The sequence below is a fragment of the Gallus gallus genome, chromosome 19, assembly GCF_016699485.2.
Source record: "Gallus gallus isolate bGalGal1 chromosome 19, bGalGal1.mat.broiler.GRCg7b, whole genome shotgun sequence".
Classification (NCBI taxonomy): Eukaryota; Metazoa; Chordata; class Aves; order Galliformes; family Phasianidae; genus Gallus; species Gallus gallus.
In genome coordinates, this window is record NC_052550.1 from 3879381 (window position 1) to 3901335 (window position 21955).

The 21955-nt window shown below is 47.2% G+C and overlaps 2 protein-coding genes across 19 annotated transcripts in view; one reads left to right on the plus strand and one right to left on the minus strand.

Annotated features, from left to right (window-relative positions):
- The window catches only part of CAMKK1 (calcium/calmodulin dependent protein kinase kinase 1), an 86216-nt gene extending 66951 nt beyond the window's left edge, over nt 1-19265 (plus strand). For 12 of the 18 annotated variants that reach the window (XM_046902556.1, XM_040650600.2, XM_040650602.2 and 9 more), the window contains 8 exons: nt 658-708; nt 3547-3746; nt 4506-4559; nt 5132-5205; nt 8872-8959; nt 9737-9865; nt 10275-10378; nt 18847-19265. In XM_046902556.1, coding sequence (XP_046758512.1) covers nt 658-708; nt 3547-3746; nt 4506-4559; nt 5132-5205; nt 8872-8959; nt 9737-9865; nt 10275-10378; nt 18847-18934 — 788 coding nt within the window. In that variant the 3' untranslated portion in view covers nt 18935-19265. Of the gene's footprint in view, nt 1-657; nt 709-3546; nt 3747-4505; nt 4560-5131; nt 5206-8871; nt 8960-9736; nt 9866-10274; nt 10379-14374 lie in introns of all 18 variants that reach the window. The other 6 variants (XM_046902563.1, XM_046902562.1, XM_025142054.3 and 3 more) reach the window with 3 other exon arrangements.
- An 889-nt stretch (nt 19266-20154) lies between these two features.
- Nucleotides 20155-21775, minus strand: MIS12 (MIS12, kinetochore complex component). The gene has a single exon (NM_001044677.2). The coding sequence runs from the start codon at nt 21560-21562 to the stop codon at nt 20930-20932; it is 633 nt and encodes a 210-aa protein (NP_001038142.2). The 5' UTR covers nt 21563-21775; the 3' UTR covers nt 20155-20929.
- Between the last annotated feature and the right edge of the window lie 180 nt (nt 21776-21955).

Consider the following 21955-nt stretch of genomic DNA (forward strand, 5'->3'; position numbering starts at 1 on the left):
TGCAGTGATGACACTTGTAGGGATGGCTTTCTGCAAGATTTTTTCCTGTTGTTACTAAAATCATTTGGCTGTGATGTTCAGAGGCAGTGTAAGCCTGTGCTTTCTTTTAATACCCTTCCCACAGCACCCACTGGCTTTTCATGGAGGTGATGCTCAGTGTGTACCAAAACACTGTCCTAACTGGGCATGTTTTGTAAGCTGGAAGTACAAATTCATCCCCTGCAGAGTCAGCACCTGGACTGTTCTGAAGGCTAGGAGTGATCTGGATGGCAGAATACAACCAGGATTTCACCAAGTCCAGTTTTGGATATGCCTGGCCAGGCTTTCCAGCACAAATTGTGATGGAAATGCAGTGCATGCACCCTTACTTCACAGCTGCCCCATGAATAGAGCAGGCATGAGAGGTTTAACAAACAGGTATTTCTAGTGCATTTTGGGAACTGTGCCTCAGAAGTGTTCTACAAATTCATGGGATTGTTATTCAGATACAAATTGCCCTGAAATACCGTTACCTTTCCACAGAAGTGAAGGATGTCTCTAATAAAACCAAGTTTAATGGCGCTCTCTGGAATCAGACTTTCTCCTAAGGGCTCTGTGATATCTTACATAGTTTCATTTTCATTATGAAGTGGTATCGATTTATTTTTTTTGAATTAGGTCTGTCAACACAAAGTGCAGAGCATCTTGGAGCACAGAGGATTTGTTACGGTGAGCTGCTGACCTCTGCTCTTAAGAGCAAAATCATTTCCACATAACAGCAACGAGGGGAACCATTTCATGTTTGTTGAAGCAGCTTCAGTAAAGCCATCTGCTGTGGTCAGCTCTGCTTCGATTTTAACCCTGGGAGGGATGCAGACAAATCCATATACATGGGAATTGCTGTGTTCTGTGTGTTTCTTGCTCCCAGACACTTCAGGGTGATGAAATGTGAGAGTTAATTTGTGCTGATGGCTGCTTTTTACTCCATTCTGACTGACTGTGGCTGTCACCTGCTTAGGAATGGCTCAGTGAGTTGTGTGCTCCTCGTGCTGTTGTCCCTTCTGTAGTCATTAGCAATCTGGAGGGTATTGCTAGTGGTTGGCTTTTACTTCTGAGATGCTTAGCTCTCCCTTTAGAGTTCTACAGGGATAACACCATCTTTTCCTCTGCGTGTTTTACTGGAAATGCAGATCACACTGGTTTAATACATACTTGTCCTACAAGACATGAAGCCTGTCCCCAGGCTTCATGTTGCACTGCAGTGGTGCCTGTGTCACTGCTGGGACATCCCACTGTGTAGCTGGCCAGCCTCCAGCCAGCCCTGCTGTAAAACACCAAGGACTTGAAGAACTGCATTTCTTCAGAACAAAAAAGTGATTTCAGGTTGCCTTCATCAGGTTAGTAGCTCTACACCAGATCCTTTCTTGGCAGGCATGAACTAAAGCTCTTTGTGTTTGTAGCTGTGATGGAGCTTCAGTCATTTGCACCAGCTGGTGCTTGGTGCGTGATTTCTGTCCCCTGTCCTTCTCTCTTTATGCCTATTGCCTCTCCACAAGGCAGCTAGACAGAAGGCATGCTTTAAGGATAGCATAAGTTTTTCAAGACAACTGGCACAGAACTTTCATTGCTGTCACCCAGACTGCATTGCAAAGCAGCATGGTGTGTGGGTTGGGCACTGCTCCCAGCACCACCATTCCTGACCTGGCCAGCCACATCTCCTCTGTGCTTATCCCATTCTCATCTCAGTTTACTGCTATTTAAATTGTGTGCCAGGTTTGCCCCTGGCTGCCGTTACACTGCAATGCCCTGGGACATGTCAGTCTCACTTCTGAAAGCACAGCCTGTGCTTTGCTGCCCCAAAGGCACTTGTGCTGATTTTCTCCTCTAAGCAGTCTAGGTCATAGGCTGTCACTGTCCCTCATGCTCATGTCAAGAATGGATGTTCTGGTCTGTGAGGCACAAATGTTCATTGACTGTAGTGTTGGACTAGTTTTTGCAAAGGATGTTTTCTACTTCTTTGTTCAACAGTCATATTGCTGCAGTGCTCAGACACACTGAGCAGCAGGCTGATGTGGGCACTGAACAATCAGAGCAACTAGCAAACAGACCATTTTGTCCTTCTACTTTCATTCAGTTGCACAAAGGCAGGGAATGCGTTTTATGAGATAAATAGTATGGGGAAAAAATAATAAAGAGCCCAGAGTACCTGCTTCCCTAGTGCAGATCCCTGTTTTCAGGCTTAGTTCTGGGGATGGTCTACATGTTTTTGTAGCCTGTATTTTTGTAGAGGTTTTGGGAATCTCAGCTCTGTCGGATCAGGCATATTGTTCAGCACCCTTTACCCAGACATGTGCGTGAAGGGCTCCAATCATTTCCTGGAGGGAAACATCACTTCCCCTCTCCCCATTTTCTTTTTTTGCTCTTCCTCCATTACCATAATGAAATGTCAGCTTGCCACCAGCTTTGCTGCATAGCAGATGTCTCCTCATAATTACTGTTGTCAGAGAGCTTTCAGTGTTAATCTGACTGTCTAGCCAGGCTGTTACAGCGCTAACTGGCTCACGTTGCAGCGTGGCCGCACAGTTGTTCCACATCTGGAAGAGGATGTAACCACCACTGTTTTTTTACTAATGCTCTCCATCAAACTTTTGTCTCCCGTGTCTCTAGATCAGCTCTTAGGGGGATGGAGCGTCTCACTTTACCTGCGGGTGTGTGTGCTGCTAATGAGTCAGCTGCCCACAGCACGCTGCTTAACATAGCACCTTTGAAATCTCTCCCACCCAGCCTCAGTGTGCTGCCCAGATGAGCTATATGGAAGTGATCCTAGATCTCTACATGTGTTTGAGGCTCCCTTTCATGTCCAAGGACAACATCAATCAGCAGAGCTTTAACCTAAGGAGAAGTCCTTGCAGAAAAATATCTGCAAGCATGATTTCCCTTCCTCAGACAAGGCCTGCTGGAAAGCTTTCTTGGGAAGAGCAGAACAGTTGCATGGAGGTTGTTCATTCTTGCTCCTAAAACACAAGCTGATTTGCTCTGTAGGACAGGCTGCTTCCGTGGCGATGTGCTGAACAGGTTTGTAAACCAGGAAAGGACAAGATCAGTATTTTCACCTTCCAACTGCACATTTCCTACAAGATGCCACAAACAAATGTGAAAATGATAATTGAGGCTGGGGGGAGCAGTGGGGTGTAGGGGTCCTGTTCTCCTGGGAAAGGCAGTAAGAACTAGAGCATTTCCACTTCTGTTCAATAAAGTCTGTTGGATTTCCTACACTTCTGCTTTTGGGGCCATTTCATCTTCTGAAAGCTGTTCTTTGATTTAAATTTTTTCTCCGCGTTCCTAAGAGTCATTTTTCTACAGCTCCCTGCTGCTTCTTTCCTCAGCATCCAAGAAACTGCTTTATTGCAGCTGCAATATTTACTTCACAGATATCTTGTAATGAAAGATTCTTGCTTTCAGAGCAGGATGTGCGAGTCTGCACCTTTATTTGCATCTTTGCAGAAAGATTTTTGTTTGGGTGGATCAACTACCATTGCAAACAATATTCTTGTCTTTTTTTCTTAGTGCACTACCAGAAGATCATTCACCGGGACATCAAGCCTTCCAATTTGCTCTTAGGAGATGATGGACATGTCAAAATTGCTGATTTTGGAGTCAGTAATCAGTTTGAAGGGAACGATGCCCAGCTTTCCAGCACAGCAGGAACACCAGCCTTCATGGCACCAGAGGCCATTTCAGACACGGGCAAAAGTTTCAGTGGGAAGGTAGGTCATGGCTCACAGCCATCGTCTCCTGGGATCTCACAGGCACTGCACAAAGGATAGCACCACACCTACATCCTTTGCATTTTGCCCTCTCTGGTATTATGGTGTAGATGGATATTGTTTTCAACTAAAATCAAAGCTCCAATTTTGTGTGCAGTTCAGGCGAAGCTCACATTGGCTGTTCTATACAGCAGGTAGGTGGACTTTTTGTCAAGCTCCTGCTAAGACAAGGAGGCAGGTTAGAGTCCAACAGAACCCCTTCCCTGCCTAACAAGGAAGGATAAAAATCCCTATTTCCTTCCAAAATAATCAAGATTCATAGAGGGTTGCTGAGCATCAAAGTCATATCTTGATGCCATGAAAGTGAGGAGCGTGGATGAATGTTGTAATGCAGATGTTAGAGTAGGGTCTGGCATTTGCTTTTTGCCTTTTTTTTCCCCTTTAAACTTGGAAGAAGACTTGAGGTTCAGCTGTTCCTTGAGGTTCAGCCTTGAACTGTCATCATCTATAAGAAGAAGGGGCTGCTAGCTGGTCAGTGCCCTCCACAACAAGGACAAGTGTGGTGTCTGACCCAGCACAGTCCCCATTCCCCACAAAGGTCATAAATGCCTTCTATTGCACAGAGAGACTCTGTGCAATAAAATTAACATAAAATGTTAAATGTGTGCAAGTAGTTCTGTGAGTCAGTGGGAAAATCCAGCTCATTTCTATCATCTCTGGGTTGCATCTGATTTACTGTCTGTACTTGCTTTCTTTCAGGCACTTGATGTATGGGCCATGGGAATTACCCTGTACTGCTTTGTTTATGGGAAGGTAAGCTGGCTTTCAGATACTGGAGCCCTGTATGAGAGCGTCTGCCTGCCTGTCTTTTGGCTCATTCCTTTCCAAATAAAGGCAAATGCTAGAAGCAGAGGTCTACTTTCTATGCACTTCTGCTTTCCCAAATCACCCTGTGGGTGAGAAGGGACTTCAAGAGCTGACCCCTGTACTCAGAGTGGAAAAGCAGGTGTTTTAAATAGTAATACCTAACTCTAAATTATGCTTGTCACACAGGTCTTCAAGCAGTGAAGTGGGCCAGTCAGTATCAGTATCACCGTGATAAAGATAGAAAAATGTAACAGAGAAAAGGAAAATGGTCACATGGTAGGCTAGATAGAAAGGGGTGTCCCAATCATGTTCTGTATTTGTTTGGTCCCTCTGCTTTCCTTCTTTATTTATTTACTTATTTTAAAGAAATGGATTTATTTTGTGGAGGAGATTTTACTTCCATCTCCACATCAAAACCAGACAATGCACACAGGAAGTTCACTTCTGTTGAATGAATGGCAAACACCGAAGCGGTGCCAACATCTTTGACAACTGGGAAATCTTTGTTTGTTTTACAGTGTCCTTTTATAGATGAATATATTCTGGGTCTTCATAACAAGATCAAGAGCAAGCCTGTGGAGTTCCCAGAAGAGTAAGTAAACTTTACTCAGCTACTGTAAAGTTCAGTCTTCGACATTGCTCACTGTGCAGTATAAATGCTGGTGGATCACTATGGAGGGATGGACAGAAGCAGGTGAGGTTCTTTGCATTCTCCTGGGTCCTTCATATGAGTGCTGTGCCAGCATTGCTGTAAGCGTTACTACTGCCTTTGCTGCTTCTGTTTGTACATTGTGCAGATGGTGACTAAAGACAATTGCTCTTGAGACTTTTGGTGGAAGTAGGGGGATTTAATTATGGGTCCACTGAGTTCTGTCCCAGCTTACTTGAGTGAAGATGCTGGAAGCTGGGATTCATTGAAGTTTTGTACTTCTGCCATCTGGCTAATACTGTAATGATTCAGTTTGTCGGTTTCCTATAGTAATTTGTTTATTATAATAATACTCAGACCTTGGACTTGGTCTGAGTAAACACCCACAGCTTACACAGACCTACCTTGGAGCTGGGAAATGTCTTCTGGAGGGTACTTGTCCCACAACCTGCAGAGTCCCAAGCCTGCCTCATCCAATGCAATCTAAGAAAATGTGAGTTTGTCGTATGTGCTGGCAAACCTGGGCTTGTACACCACTCTTTTGGGGTCTCTCTTCTTGTTCCTGGTTACAAAAAACATGAGTTTTTTAGAGATAAAATTACTTGATTCAAAACAAGCGTGAGGAAATCTAAAAATCTAATGAAAAGCACATCTGGTATTAGAGAGGAAGGGGGAGAGGTTGCCAGACAACCCCAGATAATGTGCAAATATCCACTGTTACATTATTTGTGATATACTCCCAGAGTTTTTAGACACTCACAGAGAGGGGCTGGGCCTCTGCCTCAGCAATCCCGGGCTTCCTTCTGAGTCTGCAAAGAGAAATGGGTACTTAGAATGTCCTATTTTAGACATCTGCTCTAGATGGGATGACTCATAACCCAGACTCCACTGGCTGTATTAATTACCTCTCCACTGACTGTGAAGCGCAGCCGCTGCAGATACCTCAAATGAAGCAATCTCTACTTGAGCTGATAGAGCCACACTGAGGGCTGCGTGGGGCACACCCCTGGTCCTAAAGTCCCAAGCACTTGTTTGGTGTCAAACACAGGCCCCAGTCACTGGTATGGGACAGTTCTGGTGATGGGTGAGATTTGGCACATAACAGGGCTGCAGGCACTGGGAGCACAAAGGCTGACCATTCATGCTACACTGCTGTGTTTCCACCTATTGTTCTGTAGTTGGTGCAGGACTTGGTCTGGAACAGCACTGCAGCAAAAAATAAAGTTTGTTTCTCTCTAGTCTCTGTGCTTGCTTAGGTTCTGGCAGAATGCCTGTCCTCTCAGCCATCATATATTTGGGTTAGCAGTCAGCTTACAAGTGACTGTTCCCATCTGTCTCTGCAGTAAGTTATTAACATTTAACAGGCTAACCGGGTTGTGCTAAGAACGCTTTCTTCATTCAGACGTTTCCTTCAGCAGTAATGCGGCTCTGCGGTCTGTTTGGACTTCTCAGTCACCTGGTCTCTTGATCTAACAAAGAGCTGTACCCCTCGTTAGGCTGTTGGATAAGTGGAGCTGCTGGGTGTTGACACCTGTCTAAACTGCATCTATGTGTTAGATGAAATCAATAACAAAGGCACACATAAAGCTGGAATTCACTGGGCTGAGTCCACACTGACCTCCCACGGAATTAGCACCTCGTTACAGTTAGGAGTATTTTGGTTTCAATTTATTTCACCATGGCTACAAAAGATGCATTCCTTTGTGCAGACAGTCTGTGGAAATTCATTGCCTGTTTCCTGACAACCTCTGAGACAGAGATGAAGCTGACTGTACCCATGCTGTCCCTTCCCTTCCCCTAGAGATGCTAGGATAAATATTTATCGCTCCAGCGTTCTCGTTCCTGTCGTTCAGTCCTTGGCATGACATGAGGTGAACAAGGTTAGCTGCAGCTCGCACCCTGGTGATCCTGGCATGGCTAAAAAGCACGCTGGAGGAGTTTATGGCCAGGCACGTGCTAAGAGAACCAGAAGCACTGGGTAGCTCTTCCTGGCAAAGAACTGAATTTCAGGCCAGTATCCCCTGACCTTGCTGCCTGTGGGTACCCTGTAAAATGATGCATGGGATTGACAAATCCCTCAGCACCAAATGGGTGCTGAACTCCACGATGCTTGGTATTTTCCTGAAAGCTGTTGCAGTACTGTGACTATGAGAAATTGCAGATAGTACAGACTTTTCAAATGAAAAATGTCATTGGGTACAAGGTGAACCCTGGCAGAATAGAGAGAAGGGAAAATAGAGGCAGGGCAGGGCAGTCAGTTACCTAGTTATAACCCATTAGGAGCTTTGCAGTCTTATTCACGGGGCTTTTCCTTGCAGCATTCATCCTGTTGTGTAGAAATCAGTGTGGTACCAGAAATGTTAGGTGGTTATTTAATCTCTGTCTTGTATTTTAAGTTAATACGTTGCTAGTTTGGCGCAGATCTGTTGTTAAATATTTTACAAACACCATTGCACTTCTGTCTCCGTGTGGTCCTCCCTTAAGAGTCTGTTTATTTTGACCTGGTAAATGCTCTTTCACTCTCCATAGCTGCTCCTCTGTGTCTGGATCTCATCTCAAGAACAGCACAGTTCTTCCCCTTCCCACCTAAAACATCACCTGGAGTGCAGCCTTGGATGTGGGAAGTCTCTGAGAACTCCTCCTGCCATTCCCATTGTCCGGGCTGTATTGCCTGTTCACTGTAGATACTTGATGCCACTCTGAAAATGTTCACTCTAAATTTGCACTCATCTTCTGCCCCTTCCCACTGTGTTTTCTTGTGGTTGTTTGTGAAAGATCCCATAACCCAAACGCACATAAAGAACTCATAAATTATTGAACAGCAGCTATGATTTCATCAGACTAAAATATCTCTTATTACGATTTGGTCTTCATGTAGCTTTATGATAGTATATTCCTTCTACCTGGGGAGGGTGCAGAGGAGGTGGGCACAGTACCTGGTTCTCATCAGTGTTTTGAATCTGATGGTAGCACTGAAATCCAGCCCTGCTGGCAAATGACATTCTGTGCTGCCAAATCCATCTCCATGCAGGTATGCACTTCATTGAAAGGCATTTGTGATGCAGATTTTCAAGAACCTGATACAGTTGTGTCATATGCAGGCATTTTATTTCAGTAGCACTCTTTGATCATACAGATCAAGTGTATTTTCAAAGATATGGCTTACATCACTAGCAACAGAAGTCACTGAAGTCTTCGGACTAGAGGGGGGAGGGCCAGCAGGACCAAGGGCTTAATGAGAATAGAGTGGCTTCTGAGTTCAGGCAGTCTATCATTTAGTCTTAGAAACAGTACTAAAAGTCAGATATATTTCCATCTCTTAGTCGCATCTGCTCTTTCCCTCCTTTCAGTATCCTGAGACTGAGCTATACAGGTAAGAATGCATAGCTGTGTTAGTTGGCAGAAGAGTATAACTAAATATCTTGGCAGTGACCACAATGCCTGAGAAGGAACCCAGAAAACTAAATCTTCCTTTTTCTAGCTGGTTTGCAGAGAAAATACCTTTTGAGCAGAACAGTTGTTCTAACAAGTAACTGCAGGAGGGGCTATGCGTGCCTTGAGCACTGACAGTTCTCTTGTTAACTGTACACTGCTGTTTTCTTTACTCAGATCACAGATAAGTGATGAGCTCAAGGAGCTGATCTTACGCATGCTGGATAAAAATCCAGAAACAAGGATAACAGTCCCTGAAATTAAGGTAAATTGAGCATTGATATTACAGTCTTTTGTCTCAACTGATTTTTTTTGTTCCTTTGGTACCTCCTAATGGGGCAGAGCTGTTCCCAATATTTGTTTTGTGAGCTTTTTCTGGCCAACTGCCACAGAAAGGGAGAGTGCTCATTTTGCAGTGTTCAGTTGCTGCTGCTTGCTTGGGGAATATTGACAAAAGCTCTCCTGTTTACTTATTTAAATTAAACTTACTCAAAAGCTGGCTGATCTTCCGTGAATCCCCAGTAGAATCAACATTGTCATGGGAACTGTGAGCTGCAGAGGCCATATTGTGAATGCTAGGCCTGTGTTACAGGGGCTGGCAGTGCCTTCCTTGTCTAGTACTTGTGGTCTCAAGGCATCACATTTGCTTCTATCAGTTAATACTTGGGGGATGCTTATTAACACAGAGAACAAATAGTCCTGACAGAGCACAGTGCTTTGCAGAGTTTGCTTTCATTCTCTTTTAGCACGTGCTTTCTGTCCTCTTTTCACCTCTCAGCACAGCCTTGAATCTGCAAGATTTCTCAGGGACCCATTAGCATCCCTTAGAGGGCACACTACTATTCTCTGCTTTGTCTCAGCCCAACACCAGCACATTTTCTGCTAAAGCTGACGGTAGGAAGGTTGAACTTTGAGAAGAAAAGTGACATCCCTTCCCTCCATGCCCAGGAAGCGCAGCCAACAATAGTGGGAAGTGCTTTGGAGTTGCATTCATTTATTTTGCATGGCAGACTTTGAGCAGTCTGTGTTCCTCCCCACGTAGGTACATCCGTGGCTAACCAAAGGTGGTGAGGAGCCTTTGCCACTGGAAGAAGAGCACTGTACTGTGGTGGAGGTTACAGAGGAGGAAGTGAAGAACTCAGTGAAGACAATCCCAAGTTTGCCGGCTGTGGTACGTATAAACCACAACAGTTTATTTGAATGAGCCAGGAGCATGACACTTCGAAGCTCTCAACTGGTAAGGGAGGTTTGGAGGGTACATGTTTGCTCCTGGCCCAGGAGAGCTCTGAGGCTGCCTTCTTACAAACTTATGAGCAACAGGCAGCAGTCAGCAATGTGTGCTTTGACTCCTGCCAGCAGTGGTCTGTGTCCAGGAGTCTGAGCTCACTGCCTAAGGAAATGATGCTGAAACTGCTTGGAAGTGGCTGTTCTGTGGGTTTCTCTGGTGCATCTTTAGATGTAATGCTGTTAAATGTCTGCTGAATTATTAAAGAAGCTGTTGCTAGATTCCTTTCAGCTAACTTCAGGAGGATGATATGTCAGTCCTGCTGTTCTCACTGCTCTGTTTTTCTTCCTCAAAGATCCTAGTGAAGGCCATGCTAAGGAAACGCTCCTTTGGAAATCCATTTGAAGTTCAGACCAGACGGGAAGAGAGGTCCATGTCTGCTCCAGGGAACTTGCTAATGTATGTATATACAGCCTTGCCTGGCTCTGCCATGCGTAGAGTGTAAAAGTGCACAGAAAAGACAAGGGAAGCCATCTACAAATATTTTCCCTATCATTCAAGGACAAAATTCACTTTTGCCTCAAATACTGAGGCTGAATTCTGCCTCAGGTCCTCCAGGGTTAAAATACAATGCAATAAAACAAGCTGAAGACTATAGATAGAGTTCTATCTCTAAGATGGATTTGGCCTAAACACACTTAAGGTACTAAGCTAGGCCTGTTTTTTAACCTGTTAGTTTGTAGTACGCTGTGATCAAAGATGCACTAGAGACAAGTGAACTAAAATAAGGGTATGTATTGGGTGGTTTAATCTTTTCTCCTTTTCCTGGATAATGGAAAGGGTATCAGATGAGCAGCCTTTGTGTTTTATAAGCTAGAAATGATATGGTTTGTCTGGTGTCCAAGTCTGGGTGTCTGAACTGGCAGATATCATGAAGATGTATAGGCAGAGAGCAGAGAACATTTGGATGCAACTTTTTCACTTGAGAAGAGAAAGGAGCCAGCTGAACAGCTCACTCTTCGGAATTCAGAGGAGGAAACAGTGAATCTCTTAGCTGAATCTTCCATGATTTCTTCCTGATCTCTGTATTACATGCAAACAGCGTGCTAGGCTCTGGTTTTGGAAGCATTATATGCAGAAATTGCATGGGCAGAAGTCTTTGCAATATGAGGAGGTCTTTTGCGTTTACATTAGCTTTTGTTTCTTTAGAGGATGCTGTTAAGGCATTAGTGATTTGAAGTAGCTTTTAAATTAGTACTGACAGGAGGCAAGGCTACTTGAGCTCTGCTTAGACCTGGAAGACTCAGTCCTCTCTACACTCTTGTGTATTACTTTGATGGCACAGAAAAGTTAAAAAGGCAACCGTTGGAATGGCAGGCCCATTCATCCGAGAGTCAGAAGGGAATTAAAATGAAAAAACTCTTCTTTTGCAACACCTGCCTCTCCCATGCACACCTATGAGCTGTGTGTGAGAGCTGTCGTCAGTCACTTTAACCCCATGGGTTGCTGGGGCTGAGTGTCCAGGCAGCACAAACATGAGGCAGGCAGAGTCACCTCTGGCTCTGCCTTTCATACAGGACCCCCCAGAAGTTGCAGTGATTCATCAAGCCTTGCAGATCCTGCAGACCATGGCTAGGTTCAACCCTGTTGTTAATGGCATCTGCAGAAGACACACTGGTCATTACTTAATTTTTCCAGTTGCAGTATACAGAGGATTTTTTTAAGCCAGCTGTTCATTGTTCAAAGCTAAGTTCTGGGTTTCTGTTAGTATTTGCCATATTTCTTCTGCTTGCTCTAGATTTCTCCTAATGGAGTCAGCACTGGCTTCACCACATTTTATTATGCTCATTTATTGCAGCTACTACCTATCAAATTAATTGCTGTGTTTTGACAGACCCAATTTACTTTCCCATTATGGCTGCTACTGCTATTGACGACATGTGGCTGTATGGGGAATCAGTCTCTATTTAAGCAACCTGCCCTGCTCTGAGAGAGCTGTCACTGTCCTTAGGGCCTTTCTGTGTACATAGGGTGGGACTGTGCAAGCCAGGAGGGAAATGTGGCTGACAGCTGACCCAAGTCTCACACCAGGAATAGCTTCTCCCAAAGCAGCACAGAGGTACCTGCTCTGTGATGGCTTTGTGCTGAGAAAGTCCTGGGGCTTGCTGCTATGGGGCTGCTCAAAAATACACTGCAGAGATCACTTAGGCCAGGTATGTTTTCAGCAGCATCTTTAACAATGGAATAGCTACAGACTGGCTTTACATTTCCTGGCTTTCTACTTAAAATACTGCCTTGGTCTCTGCTGGTGTTCAGCATCAGTTTCTTCAGTTGGAAAGATTTTGGATAGGTAACATGTAGATTCTGTCAGAGCCAAACTGAACCAAAAGCTGTATCAGTTCTCATTCTAAAGAGAGATATTTGTCACATGGAAGAGCTGTGCCCCACAGTGCAGGTAGGTATTCTCACAGTCTGACTAAGGACAGAATCACCAAATGTGGGATGGGATTTTCTTCTGACAAGGACTCACCATCAGGAGGATCCTGTAGTGACAGACCCTGTGCTCACATGGCTCTGCCTGCACTGAGCTATCAGTGCATCACCCATGGTACATGCTGCTAACACTGTGACCATGGCAGGATATTAACCCTCCCCTCAAAGTGCCAAATAGAGAGGCCCAGGTAAGTGCTTATGGCTGTCAGCAGCGTGCTGGAAGCAGTCAGGAGCTTTCAGCAGTGGTAGGAGCTGGAGTGGGTTTGTGTCAGTGCTAGCAGTGCTCATCCTCATCTCTCCTTTGGGCTGCAAGTAGACTTGACTGATGCTCTGTCCACCATTCCATTCTGTTTGTTAAGCTTGTTAGGTACAGAAATACAAGCTTGTTTGCCTGCTGTCACTGTCTTCATGATCACTTTCTTCCTTTGTCTCATTGTTTTGCTCTCAGGGACAGATTCCTCTTAAACACATCTATATATTTGCATCCATCTTTAAGGTAATTTGGTGTTTATATTTCCCCTGGGTGCTGTAGAAATGTCTTCCCCCTCAGCCTGTGTGACTTGTGCAGTAGCGACAGCATTCTGCTCCATCCTCCCTTCCTATAGGGGCAGTTTTACTGCAGTAATTCTCTGTGTGTGTGACACTAATGTTTATATATACTTTTCATTGTTACTATTCATCATTCTTTTGTGTTTCCTTCTTCTGGGAGGAAGGGGTGAAAGAAGCCTTGCTCATGAGGAATGGTCTTTTTTCATTCAAGACTTATTTCAGAAGTGAAGGCACAGCACAGCTGTGATCCTTTGCATCTGACATGGCCTGAAGCAGCTCCAGTTAGAGGAACCTAAAATGTCCTGATGGTCAGGCCCAGAAGGAAGCCAATAGCTGCCCCATCCCAGTTAACCTAAGGTTCACACACAGCTTCCCTCGGGACAGCAGTGGTGCTTAGGGTTCATAGAAAACCACCTCCGAGTGCTGGAAGGGGCACTCTTTGGCTTATGGTTTTCTGTAAACAAGCAGAAATCTGAACTTCCATGCTTCTCTTCTCCCTTACAGCGTGCTTGTGTTATGGGAAGAGAGGAGTGGGACAGCAGCAGCCCAAATGAGGGCAGAACTTTGGTGTTTAATGGGTGGCTCATTGGGCACTGGGAAGGTGTTAAGCATTTCCCAGGAGTGTGTATGCTCTCATTCAGTTCCCTGTGGGTTTTCCCACTCCTTTGCTGTTCTGCACCGCTGATATTTAGGCTGGAAGTGCTGTGAGGCTCTTGATGGACACCCAAGCCCATATAAATACTAAGTGGCTGTGATATTTCTGTGGTTGCTCTGATTAACAGCAGTACAATCTGGATAATGGTACAGTTTGGGCTTTATTTACGTGTGGTTTAAGAATATAGCAGGAATAATCTTATTTAAAAGAGATATTTAGTGGACACTCACATTCAGCCTCAGGCCTCACAGCACGAGCCCTGGCTCCCATGCAGGGCATGAACACCTTGATCTTTGCTGCCATGCATACAAACTGAGTTTAGTGAATGTTCATAGCACTGTGCAGACATCGTGTCAGCTTGCTTTGTGCTGCACCCCTCCCAGAGGCAGAGGCAAAAGCTGCTCGGGGTGGCAGTGAGCATTGGGTGCAGGGCGGGCAGGGAGCCATGCTGTGCTGAGCAGGGAGCTCAGGGTGGCAGTGTTTAAGGAGGGGGATGATAGGCAGTGAAGGGGCTGTTTTTTGGACTCCTTGTGAACAGTCCATGCTCAGAGTTCAAGGCCAGGTTTGTCACAGTCACACTGAGCTGAGATATCCCTAACCTGTCTACATGGTACCAGCACTGCAGGCTGGTTTGTTGCTATTCCCTTTTAATATTAATGCTATTGACCTGGATTGCCTATTGGAAAAAACACAGCTTGCTTGATGTTTTTTGCATACTTACCTCTAATCTCTCTGTTGTTTCTGTGCTGTTCATGTAGAAAACAAGGAAGCAGAGAAGGAGGCAGGGACTCAGAGCTGCCTGATGTGTGTGAAGATGAAGCTACGTCCTGAAGCCACGTGGCTGTCGCAGGCTGGTTGCTCACGTGCTGCTGCTGCTGTACCCATCGTGGTGTTGTTTGGCACACACCTGCTCACATCACAAAGTCCAGGGCCTGCAAAGCAAAAAGCAAAACGGACCAACCTAGCAAACTGAAAAGGAGGAAAAGAGCAGCAATAAAGAAACGAGCGAGTCTCAGCTGGCAGAGGGCTGGCTTGGCCTCTTGGGCAGCTGTGTTCCTCATGCGAGGTGTCCGTGTGCTCCTCTGTGTGTGCCTTGCTCTCCACTTGTGCTTCACGTGTGAGCTTTGTAGTTGGGTGTCTTGACCAATGAATGTTTTTATTTGCAATGCAACAAACCAAACGTTGTCTCGTGGGTCGTTCACCCTAGAGACCTTTTTCTTGCTTTCTTTCATTCTCTGTTTCAAAGATCAGGAAAAAAAAAATGACATCAAAGCTAGATCTCATATCAGAGAGCGACTCCTAATGCACACATAAAGCGTGCTGTATATCAGCTGTGATAACAGTTCTACGGATAGCAGTTACAGAAGGATGAGATCTTCCTTTTGGTGTTTACGCTGTCATTCTCTATGCCTTTTTTTTCCCCCATCTCCTCTTAACCCTTAGTGTAACCCCTGCCAGCATTGATAGCTTTATTCATGGCAGTGTTACAAACTATAAGAACTATGTGATATTTCCTGTATGTGCAATGAGCCTCTGAATGCCACAGAGCTGAAGCACCAGGACACACTGTACGCATGAAGGCTCAGTGCACAGGGGACGTGTGCTGATGAGCTCTTCCCAATGATGAGCTGATGAGCTGTGATTTCACTCCCTCACCTGCTCCCAGTCCCGTGCGCATGGGTGTTGCTATGAAGTCTAAAAAGAAGTGGCAGGTTTGGCATTTTATCTCACTTACGGCTGATTTCCTTTCACACACATCTCTTAGCTCCTTTAAAATGTGTGCCTGATGCTTTTCAACTCTGATCTCCTGATAAATGGCCTAAAAATGGGAGAGCTCGGAAGGATGGAAAACACGATGGAAGGGTTTTGAAACTAAGGAAGGTCACAGAACACAAATGGGATAAAAACAAAAACTCGATCTGTCGTTGCTTAAGGCCATAGTTTTTAATTTTAAGACTGTGATTTTATGCACGTGCCGATGCTGCTGATGGCAATCCATGGATTGCTTCTAAACTTGGGATTAGAAGCTTCATCTCTGCGTTTGACAGCAGGTGAGAGACTGCACTCAAGGAGCAGACGCGGTCGTTTCATCGGCTTCTGCCTGTACAGACTGTGTGTAATCAGCTATTCCACTTGCACGCCGGGAGTAAAAGCCAGTGACATCAATCCATCGAAACACAGGCTGGTATTTTCCTTTGAGCTTTAAGGGGGGTCTCAGCATGCCCCCAGAAAGTCAATGGACTGCATTCTTGTACTTAAAGGACACGATTAAATTTGGTTCCTTACTGACTTTTTTTTTTAGGCTAACCATGAGGGCTTTGGGGCTTGAGTCCCCTGATTCTGTTGTGCCAGGGGATACACATACAAGGATAATTAATAGCAACTGCTATGCTAATTTTCCCATTTTGTTTGCTGTAGATTGGTTTGGTTCCCAATTATTTTGTAGCCTCGCTTTGCTTCCAGTGCCTTCTGCTTGCCAGCTCCTGCCTGCCCTCTCTCTGTCCTCCTCTCTGCTCGTCTTGGGAAGCCCAAGGCAGGCTGCAGTCTGGGCTGTGCCCCACATCCTGCCTATAAATACTGGCCAAGCCCCATGGTTTGGGGTGTATTCTTGTAGTTAAGGTATTTTGTCAAGGAGACGTTCCATTTTTCAATCAGGCAGCGGGATTATATCCTGTCAATGTTATTGCTCTGGGGCTGTATTTTGCATCACTTGCATGCAGGTATTGTATCAAGCCTGCCTTTGTGCCTCTGCATGCACCTGCAGTGCACTCAGCGCCCTCCCAGGGCTGTGGCTGTGCTTCAGCCTGGCACTGTGATACATCCCTGCACACCGGCGCACTTGAATGTGTGCTTGAGCCATATTGACTCGTAATGAAGATTTAAACACTGCGAAAGGGAGGGAAAACCAAGATGGAACCTTGGCAAGTCCCACAGCACATCTGGGGCTCTGCAGATGCAGGAGGATGCGTTGGGATCAGGGATGGTTATGCACGGAATGCTTGCAGACAGCTGGCCCCATCTGGGGCAAATGAGTCTTCAGTAGGGACAGAGCATGAGGGCACCATCGGGTCCCGCTGAGCGGCAGCAGTGGGCGGAAGGATGGCTCTGTCTGACCCATCCCTGAGGCCGGCCCCAAAGGCAGGGGGACGTGGAGCGTGGGAGAAGGGAGCAGCTGTAATCATTGTCAGAGTGGGTCTGCTGAGGTCTGAGCAACGCTTGGGTGGTGCTCACAGAGCTGTAAGGCCACGAATGAGGTTTTATTTATTGTGATTTAACAGATGGTAGGGGGGAGAAGCGCTAATGCAGGCGGTTGTTGGGTTACTGTAAAAACGGGCAGCTGGGGGAGCTGGTGGGGGTGAGGAGGCTGGGAAACTGCTCAGCCTCAACTAATGAGACCAAGCAAATAATTACAGATTTTTCTCTATGTTCTTCGAGTGGTAACTAAAGCACTGCTGTAGTTTCGGAGGGGGATTGAGGAGAGTGGGTATTTGTTGTGATTATCCCCAAATCTGCTTTGGAAAATTGCCTTTTTTGGTGAAAGAAAATCTTCTGGAGCTGTTTCTGCAGGTCTGGGGAGCTGCGAGCATCACAGAGCTGAGCTTTTGTCAGGCCTCGTTTCTCCTGCCAGCTCTGTGGGTCTGCCCTTCCATCTCCAGCAACTGTGCAGATCAAAGAGGTGGGAGCAGCACAAGCAGCAAGAACTGCTGGGGTTGATTGGGAGGCTCGGTGTGACTGCTGCAAGGATGCTCCTTTCACTGAGCTGCAATGAAACTCTTGCTCGTTTTTATGTGTGTGAGGGCAGCTGGGGGCAGTGCTGCTCGTGCTTTGAAGTAAGGAAGAGATTCAAGAGAGAACCTGTTCCAAACGAACACCTCAGGCAAGTCAGCCCTATTGTTCACTCTAGAAAGTCATTAGCAGGATGTCATTAGCAGGATGTCCAAGTATTTGTCTGCGTTCTCGCTATGAACACGGGGTGGGATTTGGCGTGGCAGGGCTGCTGCGAGCAGTGACCCGCGGGGTGCTGTGGGCATTTGTGGATGCTTTGGTGTTCACTCGGCGCTTTTCCTCCCCAATCCGCTGGCGGTGCTGCTCTGTGCTAACAGGTGGCTGTCGGCTGCGTTGTGCTGAGGGCTCCTCCTGACGGCAGTCGGCTCTGGTCAGCCTTCCATCGTGGGCACAGGGAGCTCTGATGGCAGTTTCTCCTTAGGAGAAGCGGTACATCTCTGATCTCCAGGAGGTCGTTTGTTTCTCTTGCTCCGCTGATAGCTGCAGGTCTTCTCTTTGGGGGGCAGTGAATCACAGAACGGAATCACTGAGGTTGGAAAAGACCTCTGAGGTCATCCAGTTCTCCCACCAATATTTCCCACCAAACCACATCCCTGAGAACCACATCTAATATTTCTTGAGCACCTACAGAGCTGACCCCCCCACCTCCCTGCACAGCCCCTTCCAGTGCTTGGCTGCTCTTTCACCTGAACCTCCCCTGCTGCAACCTGAGGCCATTCCTGCTGCTGGCAGTGCTGTGCTGCCACACACCAGGGTGCTGTTGGCCTTCTTGGCCACCTGAGCACACTGCGCTAAGTAAAAATCCTCATTAATATCTCCTGTCTGGTATGAAGGAATACTGCAGTGTGTGCCTAACGTATGGGCAGGAAGACGTTGCTGTGAATACCACACTTGCAAATAAATGAGCTTTGCAGCTATTTAATGACACGTTACAGCAGGTACATGGATAACAACTCACTGCACTTAGGAAGCTGCCTCAGCCAGCCATGTATGCATGCTGTCCCTGCTCTCGCACAGTGATTTCCACTGATGCAGCCCCAGGAAGCAGCAGCGTGGGGTCTGTGGTGCATCTTGCAGTCAGCTTTTGAGCAGGAGCGCTGTCTGTGTCACAGCTGGGTCAGCACCGTGTGTGGCTGAAAGCTCACCTGGAAGCTGCTGTGTGGAATCAGACGTTCCTTCGCTGTTCTCACAGTCACGTTGCTGCCTGCTTGTGCTGCTGTTCTGCAGCGAGATGGAGCTGGCCTGGGAGAGGGAAGGCTCTGCCCGAGGGGTAGGATCTGAGCGAGGGAGGGATGTGCAGAGGACGGAGGACTGCAGCGCTGTGCAGCCCTGCCAAGAGCAGCAGCACGTTGGTGTCCGGCAGGGCTGTGGGGACAGGAAGCACATCATCACTTGGTGTGTACGTGTAACTTAGTTTGGGTACCAAACTTCTCCCCCTTACCAGGGCTTGTGTGCAGTGCTGTTTGCTGAGCAAAGCAGTGACAGGGATTTCTTTTCTGGCCCGAAGCCCCCCGTGGAAGACCACGTCCTGAGCAGCATGCCGAGCGCTCTGAAAAACTGTACATTCAAGAGAAGAACTATGACTTTTCAGGACGTAATTCGGATCCTCTGTGCCGTAACCTTGCTGCTGTGCACCTGATTTATGCCCGTTCTGTTAGTATTTAAGTCTCTTGTTCTACTCAATGTGAAGTATGACTGTGTGTGTACTCTGCTCTGATTCCAGCATGATGTATATGCACTCAGTACTGTAATGGCGCGTGGCCGTTACCCTGTAAATATGTACCATGAATAGAGAGGCTATTTTTTGCATGCTTTTGTACTCTAGAACCAAAAAGAAAATGACAATAAAGTCCACAGAAATGACGCACGGTGTGAGTGTGGTTCCTAACGCAGCCCCTGTGCTGGGGGTATCCCCGTGCCTCCGCTGGGAAGGGTTTACTCACTGTGCTTCTGAAGGCTCTCGATGGGGACTTGGCTGCTTGTAAGCGGGGTGGTGCGGTGGTTTGAAGGCCACTCCCCCTCATTGTCTCTCAGATGGATTATGTTTCCAAATGGATTTCTCCAGCAGCAAGTTATAATCTCGTGCCTATTATAATACTTATTAAGGACCGACTTCAACACTATTCCAAGTAGTGATTATTACAAATTAAGGTGGCATGAGGGAATGATAATAATGTGTTTCGGCAGGAGGGTGGCAGGCAGCGAGCGGCAGGATTTCCCCTGCAGGGAAGCAAGGTGAACTTCCTGGAATATAACAGAGCAGCAAAAAGCCCTTTTCTTTTATAAAGGAATTTCCAGAGATACCCCGAAACGAAGCAGCAAATGCCAGGAGCCACCGGGCGTCCTTCGCTCAACTGAATCAGATGTTTCCCCACTAATGCGATCTGAATGCACATTCTTTGTGCCCCATTTATTTTAATGCTTCTGGGAGGGCACAGAGGGCGAGCGGAGCGGGCACAGAGCCGCCATCCCCAGCAGCGTCTCCAATGCCCTGCCATCCCCCTGCCTGGAGCTGTGGCTCTCTGTTCTGGCAGCAGCAATCTCGCTGGGCTGTTTCAGGAGCAGAGATTCTGTTTTTCAGCCCTAGAGCCCAACGTTAGACGGCGATTTCCTCTGCCAGGATTACAGGAGTGGCACTGAGTGCTGCAGGGCTGCGGCCACACACATCAGCACACACCTGAGGCACTGCTTCACTAAGCTGCTCCTATGCCCCACCTTCACAAGTTCTGGAAGAATGAACTGCTAAGCGTGCTTTATGCTTTTAATGCATCTTTTATTGCAGCAATGGCTAATGTTTTTCAAGCATCCATGCTCATTAAGTACCAATTAGTAATTACTACTTCAAGAAAATCAACCTGCACAGGAGAGTTATAACCTGCTGAGAGCGGTGGAGAGGTGCACGCAGACAGTAATCTGTTTTGAATGCTTCATTAAGTGACTTCAAAGGACTCGAGCACGCCAGTCAGCCTCACAGCATTCAGACAGCAGAATCTGATAAGCATTAATAAAATGAGCTTCACTGTTCAGTAGGAAAAAAAAGACACGGGATCATAAAAATAAATCAACATAAACTGAAGTAGGAGAAAGTGACTGAGTTGCTGATTTCCTCCTGCAGCTTCTGTCTCAGCTGGCTGAGCAGCACAGCACACTCCTTGCTTAAACACGAGCCACCTCTTCACCTCTATATTCATATAACCTTATATGAATGCTTTGTTTACTTTAAAGTTGTTCAAAGTTAACGCTAAGGCCAGGAAGATGTCAGGTTATCCCACCAAGAATTCATTCCCAATCACTGCTGTCAGAGCTATGTTTCCCAGACAAACAAGGCTTTTCCTGTCCCTACTCCCATATTTGCTAGCTTGGTGAAAACTGACACAGCTCCACACAGTCCTCTCCAGCAGGGCTCAGTCCGGATCCTGGCAGGACTGGGTGGGGAAGGCACCAGAGGAGATGCTTCAGGAAAGATAAACCCCCATCATTCAAAGCGAGCCATCCCAATGTTCATTGTTGCCTTTTGGGGATTTCCATTACAGTAACTGTTGGCGTTTCTTTATTTTTTTGCTCTTCTCTTCAACGTCTCTCAGCACATCCTGCAGCTTCTTACAGTTCTGTGTCAGGAACACCAAGCTCTCTTTGAAGTTGCCGGTGCCGTGCTCCCTGCAGACGTTCTCCAGCCCATCAAACCACTGCACAACCTTCTCGAGCTCGGCCTGCACGGCCCTCTGCTCCTCCAGCTCTGCATGCAGCGCCTGCCCAGCAGCCGCCTCAGCCCTGCACTGCTGCTGCAGCTGGGAGATCTCATCCTGCAGCGCACAGAACTCCTCCTGGCTGTAGGGGTACTGCTGGTGGACCCTGTCCTCGGGGAGCAGCACGTTGTCGGGGATGCTGAGCACCAGCTGCAGGAGCACCTCCTCCATCTTTTCGAAGAGCTGGTCGAAGCGGGCCTTCATGAAGTGCAGGAACTTCTCTGTGCTCTTGCGGATCTCGAAACGGCTGATCTGGACAGCCGGCAGCGCCTCGAGCTTCTTCAGGATGACGCTCTCCACCACCACCATCATCTCGAAGAGGTAATCCTGGAACGCCAGGTAGATGCGCAGCATGCACGTCTGCGGGGTGAACCCGAAGAACTGCGTCTCGTAGGCCATAGGGCGGACCGACATGGCGGCGGGAGGGAGGCCCGGGGGGCGGCGAAGGGAGGGTGGTCGGGGCCTGGAAGTGCGCGGAGAGTCGGGGGGGAGTTGATTCACCCCCTCGCGCCCTTACCCCAGGATGTAGGACGAGAGGGAGCCGCTCCGCCACCGCCCACCCCTCCCCTCCTCTCAGACGTCCCGCTCTCCGCAGGCCGAGCTTCCCGCTCAGGTTCGAACTCCCTCAGCGCAACAGCCAATCGGCGACCAGAAAGTGGCCGCGAGCATGAAGGCACTGACCAATCACCGAGCGCTCCGGCGCACGGGGGCGGAGAATATGAGCAAAAGGAGAGGGGCCGCGCTCGCCGCTCAGCCAATGAGGATGCAGCTTGGCTGCGCGGGCGGTGCGTGGCTCGGCTGCCGATT

Excerpts from the sequence above, each read along its gene's own strand:
- MIS12 (NM_001044677.2), bottom strand. The coding sequence starts at position 21,562 with ATGTCGGTCCGCCCTATGGCCTACGAGACGCAGTTCTTCGGGTTCACC.